The sequence below is a fragment of the Ictalurus punctatus genome, chromosome 2 (assembly GCF_001660625.3).
Source record: "Ictalurus punctatus breed USDA103 chromosome 2, Coco_2.0, whole genome shotgun sequence".
Lineage (NCBI taxonomy): Eukaryota > Metazoa > Chordata > Actinopteri > Siluriformes > Ictaluridae > Ictalurus > Ictalurus punctatus.
The window spans coordinates 3,642,451-3,659,948 of NC_030417.2; the positions used below are offsets into that span (position 1 = coordinate 3,642,451).

The 17,498-nt window shown below is 45.3% G+C and overlaps 1 protein-coding gene across 7 annotated transcripts in view; it reads left to right on the forward strand.

The window, feature by feature from the left end:
• epha7 (eph receptor A7) overlaps positions 1-14,305 on the forward strand; it is a 76,389-nt gene extending 62,084 nt beyond the window's left edge. For 2 of the 7 annotated variants that reach the window (XM_017453878.3, XM_047160627.2), the window contains exons 9-17: positions 381-436; positions 3,101-3,226; positions 3,565-3,750; positions 4,654-4,715; positions 4,859-5,068; positions 5,233-5,448; positions 9,029-9,222; positions 9,948-10,103; positions 10,878-14,305. In XM_017453878.3, coding sequence (XP_017309367.1) covers positions 381-436; positions 3,101-3,226; positions 3,565-3,750; positions 4,654-4,715; positions 4,859-5,068; positions 5,233-5,448; positions 9,029-9,222; positions 9,948-10,103; positions 10,878-10,992 — 1,321 coding nt within the window. In that variant the 3' untranslated portion in view covers positions 10,993-14,305. The remainder of the gene's footprint in view (positions 1-380; positions 437-3,100; positions 3,227-3,564; positions 3,751-4,653; positions 4,716-4,858; positions 5,069-5,232; positions 5,449-9,028; positions 9,223-9,947; positions 10,104-10,877) is intronic. The other 5 variants (XM_017453887.3, XM_017453901.3, XM_047160626.2 and 2 more) reach the window with 3 other exon arrangements.
• Positions 14,306-17,498: the final 3,193 nt, after the last annotated feature.

The window sequence follows — 17,498 nt, forward strand, 5'->3', positions numbered from 1 at the left end:
TCCTTACGCTGGTGTGTGTGTGTGTGTGTGTGTGTGTGTGTGTTTCATCCTCTCCCATCCCGTCCAAGCATGCCTGTGTGTGGCTGAATGCTGTGCTCGAATCTGATTGGTCAGAAGAGCAGTTCTGATATGTTATCATTTTTCCGGCTAATTCGGAGGGACTTGTAGGGTGTTTAAGCCTAAAATATATATATATTTAAAAAAAAAAAAAAAAAAAAACCTTATTTAATTTACAAAAAAAAAAATTGTTAAAAAAAAGTTAGTTGTATCAGTTGTGACTTGGTTCAACCTGTTTACAGTCTCTCTCTCTCTCTCTCTCTCTCTCTCTCTGTGTGTCTCGCTCTCTCTCGTGCTCTCTCTCTCTCGCTTTCTCTCTCAAGGCACTGTGGCTACAGTAAAGCAGACCAAGAGGGAGATGAAGAGCTGTACTTCCAGTGTGAGTATCAGGATTTGCTAGCATGACCGCACACACATACACACACCCTCAAGCGGTAAAAGTTTATTAGGAAAGAGAAGTAGGCGTGCTGCGTTCATCGTACCGGTTAAATGTTGCTTTGCGTTCCCTCAATACTTCAGCACCCGAATTAGCATCGCCTCAGTTCCCAACATTTCAAATCGTGTTCAACCTTGCTAGCTAGTGTTAGCATTTTTCCTCTGTCCTGTCAGAGCTAAGAGTCATTCCAGAGCATTGTAATGAGACTGTTAGGTTTGGGGGAGGAAGGGGAGCGGGGGTTGTGCTCGGAGTTGTAAATAAACAACAATTAGCAATGCACTTCCTTAATACTTTAGCACCGGTATTAGCATCTCTTGTCTTTCCTGTCAGAGCCGAGTCGCTTCAGTCCTCAATATTTTAGCTAAACGTTGCTAAAATATCGTAAACTTGTTTGTCTTTGGTCAAGTTTTGCCAGTGTTCTAAAAAACACAACAAAAAATGAGACGTTTTAGCAATATTTTAGCATCGGAATTAGCATCTTGTCTATCTGCTGTTACAGTAAATAAATAAAAAAAACAAATTAGTTTTCAAAAACATTTCAACAGCACTATTAGCGTCTCTGTTTATCACGGATTTACACATAATAAGAGAGATCCACGCACAGGATACTAGCATGAGCATTAGCATCTCGCCTCATTCCTGTCAGAGCGCTTCACGTGCCTACGTTTCAGCATTACTTTACGTTATTTCTTTTCTGTTATGGCTAACATATGTTGTCATATATGCTGGTGTTTTTTTTTTTTTGCGAGTTTTGTGAGCTTCACCGTTTCGAAAACATCAATAAGAGAGACACTTTCACTCTACAGGCTAGCATCCGTGTTAGCAACTTCTTCAAGGCACTTCAGGTTCACTAACGTGGTTTGAACAAGCACATTAGCATGTCCGTTTGACGTGAATAAGATGGGTCATCTTACATCTTACATCAAACCCATCCTCGGGGCGTTTTTAGCATGAACATTCGCATTCCAGAGAGTGTAAACCATTCCAGAGCGCTTCAGTTCCTAGACTTTCAGCATTAGCATAAAAGTTTCTGTTATCATGGCTAAGGTACTGCGACCTCTGGGTTCTCGAGTCGTCGCTCATAAAGTCCACGGCAAATATACTGAACCGATACTGAAAGTTATTTCGAGTCAAGTGAAGTTTAGTCAGCTCCAATATTTCAAAAAATAAAAACAGGTCAGTAAAAATGAGAAATGAGAGCGCTCTCTTGTCCCAGACACTTGCTAGCATCAATGCTAGCATCTCTGCTGTCAGGCTAAGATATTACGCTCTTGGATAGTTCTGCCTGGGATGCTAAGCCCCTGCTCTCAGGCCTTTCACCCAACAAACCTGTATCCCTCAGCACTCGCTAATGAAGCCCCTAGAGATGACCGTGCCGCCGGCCTCCCCAGACAAGCTCCGCTAACGATGCGCTGTAGGCAAACTGCTGATTTGGAAACAAAGGGTCAAGGCGGCAGCGCTAGCTCCCACGCGTGCGACGTGACTAGTGGCGCTCGCTAGCACGCGAAGTGCATGCCGAGTACCTGCCAAGCCGCTCCGCTAGCAAACAAAAGGGCAAGGAAGCTACAAACAAGGAGCTGCCAAGTTAATAAAGTGCCCTTGCGCTCAGAGTCGCGATGGCGATGTTAGCCGGGTCAGCCCAAGGAGCGCTCACTGCGCGCGCTCCTAATTTGTCACAGACGCAGGGATAAGGCTCGTCGTATCAGCGGCGCTGACGGCTCGGACAGACTCTGTAATTACAGGAATACGAGGAACATCAGCCTCAGTAGGCCGCCATGTTTACACCGCTCGCAGAGTTCAAACAACGTCTGTATTTGCACCGGTTTCCGACAAGCGCCAGCAGATTACTTCCGTTTGATCGTTCAATTACTCGTTAGCAAACCTCAGCCGATTTTAACGCAGCATGACGCGGCCCGGTAGCGTCTGAAGCGGTTTCATTTAAACGGGCCGGCGTATCAGAGCTGACAGGTAGGATTATAATTAGCGCGTTCGAGAGGGAGGGAACATGGCGGGCATTAATTAGGTAACGAGTACTCTGGGGTGGGGGGGTGGGGGGTGGGGGAGTTATGTATATGCGTCATTAGCTAGCTTAATTACGTGGGTCAACAGGAATCTAAATTGTAGTTGTAAAATGCAAAACCAAATTAAACTCCGTGACACTGTAGATGTTTAGCGCAAATATGTATTCCCGTCATTTAGCTCGGTGAGGTGTTTTTTTGTTGGGTTTTTTTTTTTTTTCCCCCTCAAGGGGAAGTGTATCAGCTTGGGTTTCCTTTCATTTTCTTTAAAGCACCCGCGAACTAAAAATAGCCAGCTTAGCGTTTTACCCCGACGCTAATTCCTTTCCGGTGTCGGAGTCCGCGGCTTCTAAACCCCAGCCGCGTCTCGCAGAGCACAAACAGCGCACCAGATTTGCGACAGCCGTTAGGCAGCAAGCGACAGCCCCATACGTCTCCGGTTCGCCGCACTCCTAACCTCCCCGCGTAGCTCCATCCGGGGAAGGTCCCGGTCGACGAAACATTTCTGTTCATTTCACTAACATTTCTAGCTAGCTGGCTCCGCCCATCGCATTTAATCGTAACAGTAAATCCTCTTACCCTTCTGCAGTTAAATTTCCAGGCACCAAAACCTACATCGACCCCGAAACCTACGAAGACCCCAACAGGGCCGTGCATCAGTTCGCCAAGGAGCTGGACGCCTCGTGCATCAAGATCGAAAGAGTGATCGGCGCAGGTGAGATCTCTTTTCCTCACACACACACATATAGAGACACCGTGCATTGCTTGTTCATTACCGTGATAGCAAAATATTTATTCCTTCAGCAACCCTTGCTGCATTCCTCTCTTCTGATTATTAATAGCTCCTTTGTGGGAAGAGAGGGTTGCAGGGCGGTGGGTGAAGTCGTAGCGTAATTAATATATCTCCTCAGGAGAGAATGCGCAAGGATGCGTCATCGTTTGATGAATTGCTACCGCTACTTTCGTACTGCTCTGATGCAAAGGTGTTACACAGAACAGGATATATATGCAGTTATGGCTTGAGGCACACATATGTGTGTGTGTGTGTGTTAGGAGAGTTCGGCGAAGTGTGCAGCGGTCGCCTGAAGCTCCCCGGGAAGAGGGATGTCCCCGTGGCCATCAAAACTCTCAAAGTGGGCTACACGGAGAAGCAAAGGCGGGACTTCCTGTGCGAGGCGAGCATCATGGGACAGTTCGACCATCCCAATGTGGTCCATCTAGAAGGCGTGGTCACCAGAGGTCAGTTCCATCACACACAATAACGTCACCGTACCTCACAGGAGGCGCTCGACGAGTCATTTGAATTCGATTCAATGAGTCAAATGAGTCATTTGAATTGCGATGTCACGGAGTCCTTTTAACCCGATCAGAGCGCGGCATGCAAATCGGAAGACGTCGTCGTGCATGGGAAAAACTATCGCTACAGAACGTGTAACTGACAGGAAGCGATAGCTTAGCACTCTCGCTGCTTCCGTGAAAAGCCGACTCGCGTATAAGCGCGGTCTGGTCCGTGATGTCGGAAAACCCTCACGCGATATGCAAATTATCCGAGAGCGCTACGTATGGAACGCGTATCCGTGCGCTTGCGTATTTACGAGCGAAACTGTTATTGTGGTTTGTTTTTTTTGTTTTTTTTTAAGTGAATCACTGCGAGTATGACAATACACAGGAGCGGTAGAGTTGTTTACAATTAGCCTATCATGCATATTCATCGCTTAGCAGAAAGATTCCTTAGGTGTTTCTTGTTCATTTCAAATTCCGTGTTCGCGACTTTCCCTTTCAACGCATCTCAAACGCCCTAAAAGTGTAAATACGACTAATTCGGCTCAGACGATCGGTTTATTACCTTCCCGCAGCTGCGTACTCGTACGCATCGTATCCGTAGCGCGTTAAACAAAGCCGACATCTGTGTCGTTTCGGATGGGGTTTATTTTTTGTTCTTGTTTTTTTTTTTAAACTTGTGCAAAGCTGTGAATGAGCTACTTTGTGCACGTTAAACAGAAACAATGCACTTCGCCACTTGGCTTTTAGAGCGCCGCTTGAGTTATTTCCCCTCATTACGGCCTCGCACGCTAAGTGGATGGAGTTTATCTTCACTGCTCCTAATGACGTCTAATGGAGTTTCGCGCTTCTGTTTGTCAGGGAAGCCGGTCATGATCGTCATCGAGTACATGGAGAACGGCGCGTTAGACGCCTTCCTCAGGGTGAGCACGACGACCGGGTTTCCTTCTCGTCGTTTATTGATGTGTTTTTCATTTGAAAGCATGATCTCTGGGAAATTTGATTTAAACTAATCCGAGCTAGTCGGTTTTTGATTTGTTTTCTTTTGGTTTTTTTTCCCACTCAGAAGCATGACGGGCAGTTCACGGTAATCCAGCTGGTCGGTATGCTGCGCGGCATCGCCGCCGGGATGCGCTACCTCTCGGACATGGGCTACGTGCACCGGGACCTGGCGGCGCGCAACATCCTCGTCAACAGCAACCTCGTCTGTAAAGTGTCCGACTTCGGCCTGTCCAGAGTGATCGACGATGACCCCGAGGCCGTCTACACCACCACTGTGAGTCGAGAAAACCCCCGGATGAGAAAACCCGATTCGAGCATGTTCTGTTCGGGACACGATTACTATTAGAACTTTGAAATGACTTCAGGGGACGGGCGAATAAGTAGTGAACAAAACCCGAGGGGGCATACCGTGACTTCTCTTTTGGTTGGTGTTTTTAGGGGAAGATGCAGGCTGTAATGAATGTGATGTTTACCCCAGCCACTGACCTGCATTTTACTGAACAGGGCGGAAAGATCCCGGTTCGGTGGACAGCCATGGAAGCCATCCAGTACCGTAAATTCACATCAGCTAGCGACGCGTGGAGTTACGGCATCGTCATGTGGGAGGTCATGTCCTACGGCGAACGGCCGTACTGGGACATGTCCAATCAAGACGTGAGTCACTTTTTCATGCAGATCGTACCATCTGTAGCACCGTGCCGGTTAAAAAGCATTTCAAAGTCGTGTATTTCTGCACGCATTACCGTTAATACGCTATAAACCGTCAATAGAAATAACACGACCCATTTTGACGTACATTTCCCACTCGTACTTTTCGAACTGCGTACTCGTTCCCTATTACGTTCCTGTAAGGAATACCTCGTAATAGTTACCGAAAGTAATAATCGGAATGTTTACGGCTTTAATTAACAACATATAGTCCATCGTATGGCTTCAAAGTAAATCGTAATCTTCGAGTACTGTTTGAATGTCCATATATATTTATGAATTTAAAATCTCACGTTATACTTTTAAAACATGTTAAAACATTGTTTTTTGTTTTTTGTTTTTTAAAGAGTGCCTTTACGAAAAGTTTTATGTTTAATGTAGTGTCCTAAAAGGGACATCTCGTAGTGACAGTGGGGGAAATATCGGACGCGTCGTCATTTCTTTTTTTCACGAAATATATTCACGTGAATTTTTACACCAGGCATCGGAATCAAGTCGAGAAATCCGGAAATGTAAGACGCCGCGGACGATTATTTCCTTCATACAGGAAGCGTCTCGAAGCCGTCACTACAAACGATTAAGAGGTGTTAAATACATTTCACTTAGCGTGTTCAGTACGTTTTTTCCCGTGTCGTACCGCTTCATTACACATAACTAGCATTCGTGGGCTTTAATGTGTGGATTTCTTTCGACGTGTGGATTTCTTGAGTTAATACCAAAGTCTGGTGGAAATTTCACGCGGATAACCTCGTTGGGAAAATATTTCCTGAATAAAATGTTCGAGACTGCACTGTATGTTTCCTGCACTGTAAGTAAGTAATTTCCAACCGTCGGCTGAAATGGCTATAAAGCGCACGGTTTATGTAAGTTCTACCATGCAGGGATTTTATTTTATAGCTTACGTGGCGAGCGCGTACAGTGAAAAAGACGTGCGTGTATTGGCTGGGGGGGTGTGCATTTGAAAAAGTCTGACATCGAGCTAATGATAAGCTTGATATTTAAATATCATTGACGGGATGAGTACCGAGTGTAACCGGACCGCTTGCCGTCATTGATGGAACGATGAATTCTGAAGGAGTGTTAAAGGAAAATGTCAGGACATCCGTTCATGAACTGAATCTGAAGAGAAAGTGGGTCAAAGAACGGGTAAAGGAGAATAAAGTGAACGTTTTGGAACGGCCGAGTCAAAGTCCTGAGCTAAATCCAATAGAGATGTTGTGGAAGGACCTGAAGCGAGCAGTTCATGTGAGGAAACACACCAACATCCCAGAGTTGAAGCTGTTCCGTACTGAGGAAGGGGATAAAATCCCTCCGATCCGATGTGCAGAGTTACCGCAAACGTTATTGCGGTTATTGCTGCACAAGCGGATCGCACTATATACTGAAAGCAAAGGTGCACATACTTTTGCCGCTCGCAGATATGTGATCTTGGATCATTTCCCTCATAATAACTAAATGACCAAGTGTAATAATTTTGTCTCATTTGTTTAATCGGGTTCTCTTCATCTCCTTTCGTGTGAAAATCCGGTCATGTTTTAGTTCACTCCGTTCTCCTTCATGTAGCATCTGATCCTTTAAGAAAATGAATTTAAAAAAAAAAAAAAAAAAAAAAAAAGTGTCGTCATTTGAATACACGAATTTTTTTCCGTTTGTTTTATTTCTCTCCAGTACCTAAAAATTCAAGCCCAAATTCGAAAGGAATTCGACAGCCCCGGTGCGTGGTAATCATTCATTCGCAGCGTGAGTTTATTTGTCTTCATTTACGAAATAAACGTACTTCATCATGGAGTCTGGAGTCGCGCTTTCTCCACCTCTCATGCTGTTCCAGCCGAGGAGAAAAATAAATAAATAAAAAAAGGCGTAGATGACGAGCTCCTCCGCCTCCTCCGCATCTGGCCCGAAGCTGATCGGAGGAGTGCTTCCCTCTTCGCTAGACGTATTTAAGCTGGTTACGGAATGCATCGCTGCATCCTGCTTCATTTGTCTCGAGTCCCGAGCACCCGGCACGAAAGAGTGTCTGACGCGGATCTTCGTCTGATTGTATAAATTGACAGAAAATAGGTTTTAGAATAAGAACGGGTCACTTTGCATTTAGAGTGCCTTTCTATCTCGGCGATAGATATGCTTAACCTCGCTAATGAGACGCGATCATGTGAGATTTATTGTTAAGCGGCGCATGAGACGTGCCGAACTCCAGGTCTGATCTAGAGACCTTTCTGGCTTTCACCTCGGCCGAATCGATAACGTAGGTGCGCCCGTCGTCACCCGGGCGTCGGAATTCCGCCCTCGGCGGATAACGATACGTACGCCGGACGAGAGGTTTTAATCCGTCGCCGTCCGACGCTCTGCGTGAGAATGCACGCGGGCTTGTACGTCCTCCGAGAAGATAAACGCCCCTTAACAGAAGGACTAATGATGACTCGTAACCGGCGCGCTCGCTAGCGGATACGTCGTGCAAATATCCGGCGGTAAATCGTCCGTTTCCTCTCAAAGCTTTCCGAACCGGTCTGTACGGCGCCCCACATTCTCGACACGCATCAACGTCGGCGAATTCAGCACCCTGTCAGGACGCTCCTCTTGGGTGAACGAGGAGAGAGAGAGAACAACATTTACATTTCCGCAAACACTTTACTCGCTTTGACACTTCTCTCTCTGTAGATCCACAAGTTTCGCCCGAAAAGACGAGACGAGAATAGCAGATGAACCCGACTTGAGGGTAAACAGACATCTATTATACCGCGCCAGAGAGAAAAACAGCTCCCGGTCCCAGTTTTGTTGACTCATACTTAGCTGGTTCACTCAGGTCAGGAGCAGCTTTAGCAAGAGGGAAAAAAATAAACACGACGATTCCGTTTCTCTCGGGAGCGTTCCTCGAGTAAGGCAAGGGCGTGCGAGCGCCGGTTGTTGTCGAGACTCGCAGACACGCCGTGTGCCGTCACCTGAGGGTTACGCAGCATGTCCGGGTGGCTAATTTAAAGCACGACGGCAGGTACAGATTCGGCTAACCGCACGTGTTTAACTTGTCTCCTTTCTTTAAAACTCTGCAAAGGTAGGTCGTTAAAGCCTAAAAGATTTATTTGACAAAACGCCTCTGATTAAAGGATGAAGTGCGAGACTGAAGAGACAGAGAAAGAGTTCTCGAGTGCCTGAACCTCGTGATTTTTTTTTTTTTTGTGCTGCTCTTTCTCGGTTCGTGCGATCTCTAATTCATTGCGCCATTTGGGGGCGATCGGGGAAGAACCTGGACGTCTTATGTAAATAATGCCGAATTAGCCTCGGTCGGTAAAATAACACGAAGTGAAGCCACTTTCAAGGCTAGAACGGAGCGTTTCGGAGAGTTTGTATCCAACGTAGCTTCAGATTCGTGATTTTGGCTAACAGGAGCGGAACCCGATGTGGTCTTCTAACGTTGTAGCCAATGCTTTTTGTAAAAATCTCACAACCCGTCCGCCGCCAATATAAACAATAAACTCCAAAATATCAGAATAACCAAAGTTCAACCAGCAATATCTGTCTTTACTTGAAGGTCATCAAGGCTATCGAGGAGGGGTACCGTCTTCCAGCACCCATGGACTGCCCTCCAGGACTCCACCAGCTCATGCTGGACTGCTGGCAGAAGGAGCGAGCCGACCGGCCCAAGTTCGACCAGATCGTCGCCATTTTGGACAAAATGATCCGCAATCCCAGCACGTTAAAAACGCCAGTGGGAACATGTACGAGGTAGGAAAAGAAAAAAAATGAAAAAAATCATAAAACCAGTGGTCACGTCCATGACGAAATCGGATCCGATCTGCGTCACCTCCCAGTAGCAGTACCTGAGGTTCACCACTCGCTCTCGTGATGTATGAAATTGTCTGTGTTATTACTATAGTTGTTTTTTTTTTGTTTGGTGTAACTGGATTTAACAGATAATCCCTGTCTGTCCCGTGCTCAGCATGTCCACTTGAATAAATCCTGGAAAATCGATACTGCGACACCGCTCCCATGGTTTTATGGTCAACGGCAGGGCTTTAAAATCAATCGCTGTAATGAGAGAGTTTTTTTTTTTTTGTGTGTGTGTGTGTAAAGTTGTGTGTGGGCGCTGACGCCCACCGTGCCATTTATCAGTTGAAATGCAGTTACGAGGGGAACAAGGCCCGGGAAATATGACATAACCTGAGAAGTACTGGGGTGGGGTGGGGGGGGGGGGGGGGGGAGTGGACTCAGGCGGACTTCTTCTCGCTTTCTTGCTAGCTTAACCTTTCGGGGACTGAAAATAACCACTTCCTCTCTCGACAGAAACGAAGACGAATGATTATTATAACCGGAATTGTTATCCGGTGTAATAGGTCGCCTTCACGGAGTCGCGTTACGCGTTCCTCCCGAGCAAAGCGAAACCGATCCCAGATCCCACGTGGCCCGTCTGGTTTTCGGGGTAATCACGTTTGGTTTCCTGTCATTTTCAGACCCATCAGTCCGCTGCTGGACCAGAGCCCGCCAGACTTCAGCTCGTTCCGCTCGGTGAGCGAGTGGTTGGAAGCCATTAAGATGGAGAGATACAAAGACAACTTCACAGCGGCCGGCTACAGCTCACTCGAATCCGTGGCGAGGATGACTATCGAGTAAGAACACATTCACGCCGTCTTTCTCGCAGCCGAGTTAGCGTCTCGTTCCGTTCGCTACTAAGATCCACACCGTTCCACTTCGGCGATCACAGAAACGTCGATCCGGTGAACTTTGTCGCACCACAGCGTCGTCAGGTTCTCAATTCTGATTGGTCAGAAAGTGCTGATTAATTGTTTTTTTTATTATTATTATTATTATTATTATTATTATAATATCAACGTATTTGCAGGGTTGTTGCGCGTCCAGGTCTCTCTAACACGACCGTTTCTAGCTGTTGAACTCCGCTCCCTAGGACTTTCCATAACATTCAACGTCACTATGAGTCGATAAAAGATTTGGACAGTTTGTTGTTTAATTAGGAAATCTTGTCATCAGAGGCAGAGGCGCCATTATTGGAAACTTCCGCCCGGTAACAGTAACTCGGCTTAATCGCTCCAGCTCGTCTTCGATTATTTTCCAATAGAAGCACGCCCCCAGGTGTCTCATTCCTCCGGATATTTATTCCCCTCGTGACGGAAAGTAACTTTTATCGTCGTTGCGGTATTCCATGAGGGACATTTCGCAAGCTCGCAACTCATCTGCGCGAAAAACACATCTCCGCGCCGAGGACGCGCGTCCCATCCCGACCGGCGTCCACGCCTGTCGCGTCGTCGTAAAACACGGCCGTTTGATCCCCGTCGCTTCTCCATTAACGAAACGATGTACAAGTCTATAAATCTCCCGTGCGCCGCCACGGCGATTTATGAGCGTGTGTGTGTTTGTGTCGACAGGGACGTGATGAGTTTGGGAATCTCGCTCGTGGGCCATCAGAAGAAAGTCATGAGCAGTATACAGACTATGAGAGCTCAGATGCTGCACCTGCACGGCACCGGCGTCCAGGTGTGACGGACGGACCGACGGACGGACGGACGGACGCCGGGAACTGCCCCCCGGGAGCGGGGCGGGGACTTAGAAGATAGCGCGGATAACCACCGCGAAATAAGATAAATAACACTAATAAAAAAACCACACGATGTCTCTCTCGGAACGGGGACTCTTCCAGACGCCGCGGAGACGAGAACTCGTTTCTTCGTTCACCGGCGAAGGACGTTAAGCGACGGTGCCGAATCGGTGAACGTGCGAAAGGAAAACGGAAGGAGAGAATACTACCTGGAAACATGTCAGTGGAGAGACAGAGCGGTTTTTTTTTGTTGTTGTTGTTGTTGTTGTTTTGTTTTGTTTTTTTAGCAAATTGATGCTTTTTAACATTTTTTCCTCCCCTCCCCGGTGTTTTTTTTTTTTTTTTTTTTTTCCTGCTCATCGTCGGTATCGACTCCTTCACTAGATCATGGATATTTTTTACAAAGATAACGAACAAAACAATGCACAGAGTAATCAAATCCAATGCGTACACGAACAAAACAAAACACGCCGTTGTTTTCGATTTCCGTTTCTTTCCGACGTACACTCCGCTCCGTACACTCCCACGGGGACATTTACATCTTTAACCGACGCCAGCTTTCCCGATTCCTTTAAAGTTTGACGGTTTGCCTTATTGGATTTTTAAGTGTGGATTCGACAACAGGGTAAAAATTCGCCGCTATACTCAGCGGGGCAGAAGCACGGACCTCGATGTGGACGTAACCTCGGCTTCTCTGCTCGCAGTGAGTCGGAACCTCGCAGTGTATTTTTTATTATTATTATTATTATTTTTTTTTTTTTTTTTATTCATCCGGCTCCTCCGCGCTCGCAATCTCTCGGGAGTATTCCCCGCGAGTGCGCCTCGACGTGCCCGGCGTACGGATGGCCGAGTTTTATGACGCGGCCGAAAGAACCACTTCCCGATATTATCGTTGTTTTCGTTTTTGTTTTTTTGAACACTCGAATGCATCTTGTTTTATTTCCCCATATTCTGTCGCCTGCCTTTGTTTCCTTGTTATTTTTTTTTTTTCCATGAGGTGTCTCCACGTAGATAGCACTATCGAAGACAGTATTTAATATAAAAACGGTTCGATCTAAACTTAATTGTTCGGCTCGCAATTGTTTTTTTTTTGTTGTTTTTTTTTGCAGATATTTTATGTTTCCGTAATCCAGTGCAGTCAGTTCTACCTTAAAACCTTAGAAGCGAATATAGACTCGAGGTACTTCTCCGGATGAATAATTCTCTAGGGGTTTTTTTTGTTTGTTTGTTTGTTTGTTTGTTTTCCCTCGAATGTTTTTTGTTTTTTTTTGTAAAAATCGAATGTTTCGGCGTTGTTCTTGTTGTTTTTTTGTTTTTTTTCGCAGAACATTTCTCATTCTCGCTCAGTTGTGGGAACTGGACGACGTGGATGTAGACTAGAAGGTCATATATGAATCGAAATATATACACACACACACACACACGAGTCTGGAAGAGACAGATCAATCAGAGCAATAATAATTACCGAGATGGTTCTTTTTTTTTTGTTTTTTTTGTGATATTAAGGTGCTATGTAGATTTTTACCATTCTGGCTCGTCGGCTAGTCACGGCAGGACTTCGGGAAAGGGAGAGACGCCGGAGAGAGCGATTTATACGTGGGTTTCCTCTCGTTTCTGGACAGCGGGGTAATCGAAAGACCACAAGAATGTACTTTTGCGTGTATGCGTGTGCGTGTGGACGTGTGCGTGTCTTCCTTCTTGATTAGAGAGCTCGAAGAAAGAGGAATTCGCTTTCGAAAAACATGCGGTTAAAGCCAGTTTCTCAGTGCCATCACATGCTGGTCAGTGTTGGGATCATTCCCAGTATCACACACAGATCACTAGTGTCTCTTTTTTTTTCCCCTTTCTCTTTTTTTTACGTTCGGTCTTAATTTATATCGGCTTTTACGGCTGCTCTAAAATTACGCAGGAAGAATAACAGTACTAAAATGGTTATAAAGTTGCAGAGTGGGTTTTATTAGTTCGGGGTTTGGCACACACGCACATAAGTAAATAAATAAGTAAATAAATATGATTAAAAACACTTGCGATGTTTAGTCCAGATGTTGATTTTAAAAAGCTGTTACATAAATAACATGTTCTTCTATCCAGTGGGCTCTGGTATAAAAGCCCTGACCCTAGGCGGTATGAAGTATGAGCGTGTGTGTGTGTGTGTGTGTGTGTGCGCTCTTGGATCAGATGATGCCCCTATCTCCGCTCCATTGCGCTGGCCTCAGCACTGGATCGGCTCCAGCCCTTTTTGTTTCCCCAATCGAATGCGAGTGGAAAGGCTTTCGGTCAGCACAAACCGCTCTGGCTCTCATGCAAGCGGCGTATTTTCGCCTCGCGAATTGTAAACACTTGCAGCGCTTCCTTCCTTCCTTCCTTCTCGCTCTCTCTCTCGCTCCGAGCCCTCTCCAGCCCTTTAGGGACAGCCAATTTGAGATTAACGCCATGGTTCGATCGATCCTCAGTGGAGGCCACAGCGACACTTCAATGACAAATCTGCTGTACTGTTTAAAGCTTGACAGTAGGACGCACGCGGGTCCGGACGTGGGCCCGGGCTGCCGGTGGAATCCGGGGCCGGGCGTGTCTCCTTTCACAAAATACGAACCAAGCCGATCTGAATAAAAAAAAATCTTTTTGGAAGATTCCAAAGACGTCAGCACTGTCGATCGTGTCTGGTTGGAGGGGAACTTTGTATATGATCTGATTGTAAAACTTGTACATTTTTTTTATTTTATTTTTTTTTTATTTATAATGTCTCTTTTTTTTTGTTTGTTTTTTTTCCCTTTTCCTCCGTAGTGAGCTCATTGAAAATGCACTATATTTTTCTATATCGCTTGCAAATGTTTTAGTTCACCCGGGTGTACATAATTTCTCATGTAGGACCAAAGACGGCCGAATAAGTTTCCATTTTTTTATTTTTTTTCTCCTTTACTTTTTTTTTTTTTTTTCCTTCCCCCTGTCTTTTAGGTTCAAATGTACAGTAAAAAAAAAATAAATAAATAAATTGTCCGTTTATTCCATTTTATTATTTATTTTTTTCCCAGCGATGGCAGGGTGGAGAGTTCGAGTCATTGGTTCGAAAAAGTATCCCCCCACCATATCCCCACCCCCCCCACCACCACCTCAACTGCAGATCTGTCAAATCATTTTACCGAGATTATTTCTTCTTACATGGACCGTTTTGTTTGTTTGTTTGTTTGTTTTTTTTTGCTTTATAACCTTTGTAATAGACTGTACATATATTTTTGGAAATATAATACAATCTCTATAGAGATGTCTGAGTTTGAATTTTGTTATTAAGCCTCAGTGTTTATCTTCCAGGTTGAAAGTTGTCCTTATTAAACATTATTTTCATATCGGTGCTTGTGTAATAGCGTAGCGATCGGTGCACAAGCACATACAGTCTGCGGTACAGAGAGGACACTGCAGAGCATTAATATCCCTTAGGGACTGTGTGTGTGTGTGTGTGTGTGTGTGTGTGTGTAAAAAGTCTGGGATGGTGTCATTAAAAATACATTATCCAAACCCTCTAACCTGGGAGAGTTAAACTTGTCTCCTCGAGAGTTAAACAAAGCAGCACTAATGGATTTATAAAGATTATATCTCTGCAAATATTTCAATATTTATTTTATTAACTCGAGAGGGATCGGGTTTCCGTAGGCGGGCCGGAATGCGCTCGAGCGAACACAGTCATGTGTTTAATAAAAGGTCTTGGCTATCTGTACATACTCTATGAGGGAGGTGCCAATATTTACGGTTTAGCTGTCGCGTGAAAAGCTACACTTTACACATTGCGGTGCAATTCAACCGAAGGGGAAAGGACGTCGGGTGTAAACCGCGCCCACTCGGTTCTGGTAATGTTTACTCCGGGTCGGGTTTCCATGGAAGCATTTATGACGACGTTATATCGGTTTGAATTAAAACACCGGCGTCGCCAACGTCTACGTAAAACAAAAGGAGAAGAAAAGGAGTCGTATGCACTGTACATACGCGAGTCGACTCTGAAGAGCCGACTCAAAGTGCCGACTCGTTTGCGGACGTCACATCACTTGTACGACGTGCAGTTTATCGTTTATGCTTTTTTTTTTTTTTTTTTGGTGGTAAAATTCAATTCGTTAGCATTGTTAGCACCTCCGGAATAGTGTATGAAACATCACCGTGTCTCTCAGCCACACTTAATCCTCCTTAAATCCTCCCTCCACCAAAATACACCAAGCTACATTTACCTCCTCTGATGCCAAAGTGTGTAACTGATTCCGTGGCCGTACAAGTGCTCGCGGGTAGACGGCTGGTTTGTGCCGGGCGGCGATAACATTTCGCATTTCAGGGTTTCTCTTTGTCCACTCTGAGGTTTTACACAGTAGGGTTGCTTTAAAGAGTCACATTTGTACATAAAACAGGAAAAAGGACATGGGTACTATCAAAGAGAGACGAAAACTACACTATGAGAGAGAGAGAGAGAGAGAGTCCTTCTTTCGGAAAAAGGGTTCAAGTACTAATACATGATTGGTAATCCTGGAGGAAAAGTCTAGAGGAATATTTGGGGACGAGATTTCCTTATATACAGTACAAAGTACTGTAGAAGATATGTGATATCTACATACATGCACTTCGTATAAATAAAAACATTGCTTTGTGCTTTATTATACGAGCTTATGAGATCATTAGTAGGTCACATGACCATAACATGAACGTAGGGTAGGAACTCAATAACTTACCATCACCCCGCCAAAGTGTTGCTTCTCTGACATGAGCAATTTCTATATTTTATTGTTCTAGAATGTATTACCCAGGGGTTCTCAGGGGGCACAGTGGCTTCGTGGTTAGCACGTTTGAATTGCACCTCCAGGTTTGGGGGTTCAAATCCCATTCTCCTCGTGCTTCAGGGTTTCCTCCGGGTACTCCGGTTTCCTCCCAAAGTCTGTTGTAGGCTGATTGGCGTTTCCATATTGTCTGTAGTGTGCGATTGTGCCCTGCGATGGATTGGAACCACCGTCCAGGGTGTCCCCCATCTTGTGCCCTGAGTTCCCTGGGATAGACTCCAGGCTCCCGTGTGACCCGATGTCTAAGCGGTATGGATGGATGGATGGATGGGTAATGAAGATACTCTAACAATAAACCTGTGATTAAAGAACGTTCCTGCTCACGAGCTCATCCCGTATTTGAGTTTCAGGTTGGTTGGCTTTTAGACAAGCGTTCAACCCAAAATTGTACAGTGTAACCCTGGCTTAAGAGTGATTCCTCTTAAAATGTTTCCCCAAACAGTCTAAAGATTTCATCTGATGGTCTATCAAAATTCCACCCTGATACCGGTAATACGTTCTCAACATAAAATGTCCATCCATGCAAATAACCAAACCCAATCTCGCGCAGCGTCCGAGATCGGTCGAGATCCATCCTTCTTACAGTGGTATGTAAATCGTGAAACTCCAATGCTCAAAATATCATGGAAGGAAAACTTCCGAAGTCGTTATGGCGCAATTCGCATCACATAAATGGCATCGTATCAGTCGAAATTGTCTGAGAAGCTGTATCATTTCCTCTTGTCTGGGACAAATAAAATAGATGGTTCAGATTGCTGCGGCCTTTAGCCTTTGAGTCTTTGGGGAAAGTCAAAGGCAAAATACTGAGCGACCTGTAACTCTTGCCTTTAGATCAATTCGCACATCCAGAGGAGGAATGATGCTCCATTGCAGAGCCGAACAATGAGGCTTAGCCCAGTGGGCAGGTTCCTAATCTTACACACACACACACACACACACACATAGCAGCAGCATTGCAGTGAAACTAAAGGGTAAAGGACCATAATAGAAAAAAATGTTGTATGGGTAAGGTGTGTGTCCATGTGTGTGGCTGGAGGGATGCTGTGAACCATGGCCAGGCCTGGACTTATTCATCATCAATGACCTCAGGGTTACAAAGTTTGGTGTGTGTGCTGAACCAAGACTGGACCTTGGATGAACCAATGACCCAAAGTTATCACTTTTTGTGTGTTTGGTCACTGTATTTGTTTTCAGGCTCTGAAAAATTCTAAGCACACATTTTTTTTTGTTTGTTTTTTTGCCCAAGCGAACAATTCTGTGCAGTATTTAACAGGAATCCAATGAAGCGATGGTGTAATTAGGTTGGCGTGGTCTTGGTTAGACCTTGGTCTTTTTCAAGCAATTTTTTTGGGGGGCATCCAATTCATTTTATTCGCTGTTAAAGACAACTTGTAATCAAAACTGCCCTTGTTTACCGTTTTAGCTCATGACCCTGGTCAGTTTGTGCACGAATTCATCTGTACTAACCACTTCGAAAGAGTTTTTCCGCCTCTCTGATTTTTGACTACGTAACCAATCATTTAGTATCGTGACACCGGCTTGAGCTCAAACTCTGGCCTCGGCATCCGTCCGTCCCCAGCTGCACGTACGAGCTGGAATAAATACGGCTTCACTGCTGGGACGCAACTTTCATCCTTTTC